Source organism: Rhopalosiphum maidis, chromosome 4, assembly GCF_003676215.2.
Source record: "Rhopalosiphum maidis isolate BTI-1 chromosome 4, ASM367621v3, whole genome shotgun sequence".
Lineage (NCBI taxonomy): Eukaryota > Metazoa > Arthropoda > Insecta > Hemiptera > Aphididae > Rhopalosiphum > Rhopalosiphum maidis.
Genome location: NC_040880.1, coordinates 17251922 through 17260882, shown reverse-complemented (window position 1 = coordinate 17260882; position 8961 = coordinate 17251922). Strand labels below are relative to the sequence as shown.

At 27.8% G+C, this 8961-nt stretch overlaps 1 protein-coding gene across 1 annotated transcript in view; it reads left to right on the top strand.

Moving 5' to 3' along the window:
- The first annotated feature begins 1651 nt into the window (after window positions 1–1651).
- The window catches only part of LOC113549517 (eye-specific diacylglycerol kinase), a 201050-nt gene continuing 193740 nt past the window's right edge, over window positions 1652–8961 (top strand). The window contains exon 1 of the mRNA XM_026950860.1: window positions 1652–1725. Within this exon, the coding sequence (XP_026806661.1) occupies window positions 1667–1725 (59 nt within the window). The 5' untranslated portion in view covers window positions 1652–1666. The remainder of the gene's footprint in view (window positions 1726–8961) is intronic.

Genomic DNA, 8961 nt, shown 5'->3' with positions numbered 1-8961 from the left:
AATTAATTTCTGATTGATGTAGAGCTAAAATTAATTACAAAAAACTTTGTTTTATATTTAGGTTTTGAACCAGGATTTTTCTAAAACCATTAAAAATAAGGACAATTTTATAATATAATATACCTACCTCTTATTAAATTTCTTAGTAAATCCTTAATTTTAAATTTTTCTAAAATATAACATCGAGTACCTACAATATCTCAATCACATTTACATAACAAATCGTAATCTCAGAAAGTAACTTTTTGACGTCGTATAAGCGAATGCTATGCCTACCAATATTAATAATATTATGTATACGTCCGTCTGTGTTTATATTATGACACGGTACGAAAGATGTCGAACACACGCAGGGAATATATGATCGCAGTGGTCATATTTACAGCAAGGAGTGACGGGGGAAAAAAGTGGACATTGAATTATAGCTGTCCGTGGGGATTTTTTTTTATCATTGAAGTCAGGTTGAAAACAAAATTGCTCACAGTAAATTTAGGGTTTTTTTCTAATTCAATTTGTGAACTTGTTTTATTTAATACTACCCTTAGGTTAAAGAAAAATAACACTAATATTATTTTACTGGGTAAAAAGTAAGTTCTGGATATTACATACAGATTTTAAGAATGATCTCATGCCAAAGTATGGAATCAAAACCAAATCTGTATTCTGTTTAACTGGTGAAGGCATTTTTAAAGGTATTTACGGCATGTCCGTTAAATTTCTTCAACGATTAGTCCATAAGTAATTGTTTTAATAAAAACATTTTATCTAAAGAAGACCATCGTTAGAAAATCTCACGATAATCGTGTGATCATGAAGGTTTTGACTGACAGAAATTCTCATGGCGTACTTGATGTTACAATACGTATGTTTAAAACTAAACGAATTAACAACTTCTATAAGTACATTTACTAAATTCAAAATAGGATTTCGATTCCATTCACTAACACGAGATCAATGCCAAAGTTTGTTTGTAACACTCTGTATATATATATATATAAAAAAAAAAAAAATCATATGCTAGTCACGATATCTATAATACTGCACTTACTGATGACGAGCGATTTGACGTTTTGAACATATCAATTTGCAGCTTCGCCAGAAGCCACTACTGCCAGACACAAATATTATTACTATTCTTATTATTATTCAAAAAGACAAAAGAGAAACGGATATTGTGTACAATTTATCATTTTGAGAACAGAGAGCGCAATTTATTTTTTATAACAACGTTTAAACATAATAAACGATTAATTTCGTTTTGCCGAGAAACTTGTTCGTTTTATTTGTTTATTTCGCACCACAAGTTTTTTTATACGTATAAAGTTTAATCATTTTTTAAGCCATGTATGTTTATTGTTTTTTTTTTTTCATATCGTCCCACATGTGTACATAGAGTTTCCGTCCGAGCTGCTACACGTATGGCGCAAAGTAAAACATTCTGTACAAGTGTGTACCTATAAATGATCAATGTTGCGTGCGCGTTTTAAAGACGTATAAGACCATACGTGAGTAACCGCATACACCTATACGCGCAGTTATTATTATTATTATTTTTCAGTCCGTCGTGTGATTATTGTATGTTATTGCTGTATTATTATTATTTCGAACGGAACGTAATCAATCGATTGAAACAAACAAACGAGTGCGGGAATATATAAATTATTATATGTGGCTACGATTTTTACGGAACTATCCACTTTTTTTGAGCCAGTATTCTCAGCAAAGGTAAAACGGTCATATTTCACTGAATAATATTAAAATATAATATAATACACGATCGACTTCGATTTACGTTACAATTTCGCTTTACATGTTATGTGTTATATAAAACTGCGAATAAAATTATACTAAAAAAATAAAAATAATATCATAAATACAAGAAAATATAGTATATTTTGTTTAATATAAACTTCAAAAAGTATTTTTATGTACACGAGATTTATTTTTAATTTAAGTTAAATTTGTCGATATTATTACTCAAACGTTTTAGATAATAAAACTAAAATAACATTGCGCGGGTAATAGCTAAGATACAAATATTATTTAAGGGTTTTTATATATTTTTTCAAGTAACAAATTCAGAGATTTATCGATTCTACTGTATTGTAATAATCATCGTTAATCCTTTTATGATTATTGTTTTTTTTTTCTCGGGACACATCTACCTTGTTAATACAATATACGTATAATGTGTCCGCATTTTATACTTAACGATTAAAACTGGTCGGTTTGTATAAAACGAAAAACTCATAAAAAAAATATATTACACGTATGAAAATTGAATGTTTTTAATACTGTTTCAATGTGTAAAACACGTGTGCTTATACGTGAAATACTGCAGTTATTCCATTACTATTTACTTATTAATATTGTAAAATGGAAGACGCTTTTATTAATTTACTTTTAACACATATTATATGCATATTAAAGGTTATAACATTTTTACACTATAACTGTAGTAGTGCAGTGTGTTATCATACTCGTTATATAATATAAATTATTTTATGATGTAATAATACTCCTGACACTATAGTATTAAAATATTATGAGATTATGACTAATAAGTATTAAGTTTGTGTTATAGTTAACAAACATTTAAGTATTCGACATACTTAACTAAAAAAATAATATTTTCACAATTATCATCATAACAATACACAGTTTTAACACGTTGAAACTGTTAACACGCTGTTTTAAATTAATTAAAAATTATAGTTGTTCACAAGTTACGACCACGTGCTGTAACGTTAGTATGATTTTTCGTTATTCCGATACATCTTACTTTAATACTTAAGCATTTTGATACACTCGTTAGTTTAATCAAATAAACCACTTCACATGGGTACGTGAGTTGTTTAAGATGATAACTTGAGTATTAACGAATGGGAAACAGTTTACTCATAAGGGTTTTATTTTTATTCGTTTCACGTCGGGGTGTATTTTGTCGAAAGTTTATCATATAAAAAATAAAAACACTACAGTTATTTTGCTGTTTGGAATTTTTTTTCAGAAATTCATAGCACCTAATAATTAAATAAAAAAATTGTCAATATCTAATACACAATTTATTTTACTAATATCATCTTTATAATTTTAAGACTTTTTAAGTTTTGTACAGATAAGATAATATATTGAAGTATACTTCGTTAAATTTAAAAATATTGGCTATGTTTTATTTTATTATTATTCGTAAGATATGTCCAAAAAGTAATTTGTATAATATAAAAATTAGTTTTATCAAATTATTCTTGTTTTTTTTTTTTTTTTAACTAAAATTATATGATGTTTTAGTTCATACACAGAAATAAAATAAAATTAGTTGTACAGTTTTTCAGAAAGACAAAAAAATAACAGTATAATGTAAAAAAGAAACTTATGTAATTACCATTTTTGCATATTAACAATATATTTTGTATAACAATGACAATAATGGTAATAAATCCACTTCCATACTACCTAATAATAATATAGTCCTTTTGTGAGCGGATGGGTTGGAACAGTTACTTAATACAAACAAAATAAATTATTGTTTCCATTTTCCGCCAAAGTACAGGTAAAGTTTCATTACACGGATTTTGATAACCCCTTGTGGTCAACAATATCCACCATTGTAATATTATCAATAATTCGCCGGTCTATTTTAGTTAACTCTGTGGAGATTAAAGAAAACTATTAAATTTATATTTAGTGGTGTGGGGGTGCGTGTGATAAATTAGTTTTAGTGGTAGTAATATTCTAGTAGCACCATTCAGTATTTAATATTTATTGTAATTCTATATGTAATAGAGTAATAAATTTCCTCCTATTTCAATAACTACTATTATTAGAATAATTGTTTTTATAACATTTCTGATATTTAATCCCCAATGTATTAATTTTCGAATGATTTTAAACTATTGTTTTTTTATAACAATTTATTTTACGTTTTATGTATTTATACAAATTTATACTCTGAAATTTTCTTTTTTAAATAAAACAAATTGGGTCTTGTTTAATTTTCTTAATAGTTTTAAAATAAAATACATGCATACTTTGTATAATATAAAACAAGTGTTAAATCAATAACACTATTATCTTTTAGATATAGAATGTGTTAAGGGTTTTACTGTAAAGAAAGGGTTGGTTTTTCTGAATAACAGGTTTCCTCATTAGTTAGGTGTTTATATATTTAGGTTATTATGTATAGGTATATTGTTTTTTTTTTGCTTCCATTTATCCTAATAATATTGAGCTAAATATCACGTATTAAAATCTTTAATATTGTGGGCCAAAGTTTAGCTAGTACGAAATACAAATTTTAGGTATTGTGAAGTAAACTGATTTAGAAAAGTTTATTTGAATTCCTTACACAAAAATAAAATTATATTTATACATTTTAATAGAAACCTAATCTAACCTAACGTGGCATCGTAAAAGCTGTCAGCGCTATTGTTATTTATTTTTTATTGTGTGTAAATATTATAATAATTCAATATTAGATTCGATAGATTACTTGAATTATAATTTATAAACTACAATAGTAAATGTAAGTAGGTAGTTCAAACCAATATTAACAGACGTTTGATGTAGGTACTTGCATCATAATATTTAAGCACATACTTGCATGATATTATTGTTCAATCAATGTTAATTGACGTGTTTGAAAAAAAAAATCAAACTAATTAAATACGTAAGTATTCAATTAGTAAATAAAACAATAAATCAATAAATACAATAAACAGGTTGAAAAACAGTTAAATTATTACTCAAAGTTATAGTATATAGTGATTGGATAAACTATAAATAAAATATTATATCATATGAATATGAAAATGTAGTTTTTTACTAATAAGGGTTGAAAATTACCAATTATAGTGTATTATTGTTTAGAACTTTAAATTAAGATACAAAAATACATCGTCGTATTATTTATTGTTAATTAATATACGATTGAGAATTTAAAATAAAATGGTTTTGCAAATATATTTCAAAAGATTTCATTGTTAATGTTATTAAATAATGAGTATAGTAATGCACTAACTAGTGAATATATAGCGATATAGGTCAGTAATATCACTGATTGTAAATTACAATATTGTGTACAATGATTTAGAACAATATATGTGTTAGCTACTCAGGGCAATGTATATTTTAATTTATATATTTGTTATTATAAGAAAAACCAACACTCATCAAAAACTAAGTATACTTTATTAATGGATCGTATACCGATAAAATTATTAGTATAAAATATCATAATAATGTTTTCTTTAAGTTTCTTATTTGTATGATAAGTAATTGGCAAACAAAGATACCAGAGCATTACTTATTTATATACAATTGTTGGTTAATTAAGCAAATATAATGTTTGTATTATTGTATTATAATTTTATTTAATAGTTGGGAAAATGTAGTAGCGACTATATTGTATCTTAATTTAGTCACGGGTCGATCGTATTATTTAATATACAACAGAAGTATTATGCATTGTGGTATAAAAACTTTCATATTGTTAAAAACAAATATTTATCATGAAATTGAAATATTTATAATGAGACGAAGGTATTCAAAATTACTAGCATACTTGAGGATTACTAAGTTTTTAATATTTTTAACGTATCTAAATGCAATGTCGGGTTTCGATAAACTTTTATAAAATTTGAATTTCAAACTGTCACCGTGTCACGTAGCTCTTGAATTATTAACAGAACTTTAGTCGGAATAAGAAGTTCGATTGAAAGTAAAGAAAATAATATAATATATAATATCTTAGTATGTATGTATTCGACCACAGCTTGTAAACGGCGCATGCCCGATATTTTCTCTTAAATGGATTATTTTTGTTAGCATATGTACATAGGTACGCGAAAGTAAAAAAAAAACAAAACTTGACGTTGTTCACGCGTCGTTTGCTTTGGTTACTTATTATTTTTTCTCGGACTAACGATAGATTCGTGTTTGCGACAAAAAAAAAAAAAAAGTCCGTTTGGATAGGGTAAGATCGGAGCGCCTTTATAAAGTGGTATAGGTATACTTATAAATCTCGCCATAATGCGTGTCTTTTGAGCCGAAAACCGAATTTGCCGCAACGAATATAACAACACGTATAAGATCTTTGTTGTATGGCGGTGCTCACCTGCTCGTTTTTTCGTTTATTTATTTTTCTCGTCCACATTCAAGTTATTGTGTGCACACGTGTGTATGGATGTGTGTGTGTATGTTTATTTGTTCGCCGGTGTACACGTCAACGTAACCCGAAGAAATATGAAAACTTCTCGTTCGCCAGACGGGAATTTATACTTTCCGCCGGTTGTATCATGTGTACACGTCTCGCTACTACTGCATTATGCATTCATACCCGCCGTCTTTCCACTTTTCCGACAACGCACACACATACATACACACACATCCCATGTCCCTGACGTATATCATCATTATGGTCTTACAAACATGCATTATATATTTATATATTTACTAATACTTAATGCTGACCATTGCGTGGCACTCGCACATATTATTATGAACTAAGACGACAAATCCGATGAAATACTTGTCGTCAACGCTACATTATCAATGTAATACATCCACGCTATTTATCCTTCCCCTTCCCCTTTTACCCGCACATCAACTCGTAAATTCGGCTCGGCATTTATAAATTATCATAATTCAATTTAACTCTATTGAGACTGTAATGACTGTATACAGCGTACGACAGTCGTAGATACTCAACCGTTACATAAAATATAGGTATATTATAGGTATACATCATTGATTATAAATAAATACCATGGGGCCGAGCATAGAGCAAGTGAGTGGGGACTCAGAACTCTGTTGACTTCGATTATGGAAATTAAATTACGAAACATTTCCCGAAATAGTGATATTAATTTTGCAAATAATTATGAATACTTGCACGTTGCACTAGTTGACTACTAGCGTTCGGTGAGAAATCTGCCAGAACTAAGCGGGAGGCGCAGCGCTGTGTAGCGGTATTCACCCTCGTCGCGCAGATTAATTATATGCTACAGTGAACAATTCAGCAATCTATAATATTAATAATCAATTATTATACCTGGAAAATATGTAATCATAAAAGCATCGGAAGTACCTGCTAGTAAAATTGGTAAAAGTGCGTAACATATCTAGTCAAACAGACCTGCAAAATAATATTACCTACATTTAATTGTCATAGGCAATGAGATATTTTGTCAACTGCACGTTGTTTTGCTATCAATGTCAGAGGCGTTAACAGGATTTTTTATTGGTGGGCGAGGGGAGATATGAATATTTATTAAAAAGTGAGCCACGGGGTTAAGCCCTCACATCCCTTTTCTTGTATAAAAACAACATACATTAAATTATAATAAAATTATTTGTCTGTCATTATTTTGTCTCAGGAAACTCTAAATTATCTAAAAACAAAAAGACTATGGGGGATATATCCTCAATACCCCTCCTCACACGAAAACGCTCATGATCAATAGTTAAGACATGAATTTTGTTGTTTTTGAATTATTATTCATAATTATAATAAATAATAATATAAATTATTTTTATATTAAATATAAGTCATAAATTAATTTCACAATTTAATGAATAAAATACCAAATGTTTTTCGTTTAGGTATACATGTTTAGCGATTCCTTGATTTTATTTTTCGATGTTTTTTTTTTTTACTTGTAATTGTAAATAATACAATTTTCAGCTATAATTTAATATTTAAATAAAAATCTTAGGAAGCCAAATATAAAGACATTTAAAGAGTGTACTACAAAACCCATATCTATTTTATATAGTACTGTGATCTATATATGGATATATTATTACAATTGCAAATGTGAAAAGTAGAGGATAGTACAAATATATTATTATGTAAATATATAATAATGTAATGTGCTATATATTATTCCTTATACAGTACTTTTTTGGGTCATTAAAGTTCGAGCTCTATTGATATGAGGTATCAAAATAGTATATTATTATTTGAGCTTTGGTGCTCGATCGATATTGAAGGATGGGAAGACATTCGGCACAATTGTAACACAGTACCTAGGGTACACGCAGTACGTTTTATATTAATACTATACTACAACAGGATGTATGCAAGTTAGAAAATTTTTTTTATTTAGTTTTGAATTTACTATATTTATGAGTAGTTGCTGCTCACCACAACGCCGAATGCGGTGAAAACTTTGTCCCAGCGCCTGTGGTATTCCGTGTGTAATAATAAATTAACACCGTATACTCAAGAAGTCCCATTATATCTTCCCGGAAAGTCATAGATATGTATACTATATTGCATAATAATATGCAAGTTTTATGCGCGATTTATTATATCAAAATTCAGTAACATTTAGTTCTGGTAGAAACCTTCCTCGGGCGTGCATAAAGTATACATATACACACCCAAAATGTGTTCGCTTCTATTATAGTATAAAGGTAAGTGTTTGAAGTAAATTCGTCACGTGTAATATATTACCATATAGTTATTTTGTCCGTAGTTATTAACAGAGTAAACATTAATTACATTTTACCACCTCGACACTCATGTATTTCTTATAGACGTATAAATACATACTATGACGTGTATTCATGGTCGCAAATAACATTTCAAATTTGAGGATTGATGGTTTGGATATATAAAGTGTTCGGTATCATATAAATTATTAAAATAATTCAAAAATAGACCGAAAAGGATAATTATTATAATATTTATTTATATAATGACTAATAAGTAATAATTAATACTAGGTATTTTATGGCGTACAACATAAATAGCCAAGATGCTGATTGGTATCTACATAATTTATTTTACCGAGTGAATTGGTTTCATAAACTATATTAATTAAAATGTATTTCATATTTTTTTCTCTATGACAGTTATTGAGTATAACAATTGTATATCAATTTTAAATTATATAATATACTTTCATAACTTAATAAAATATTTTTAATTTAATTTAATTTTTTTTTTGGGGATTT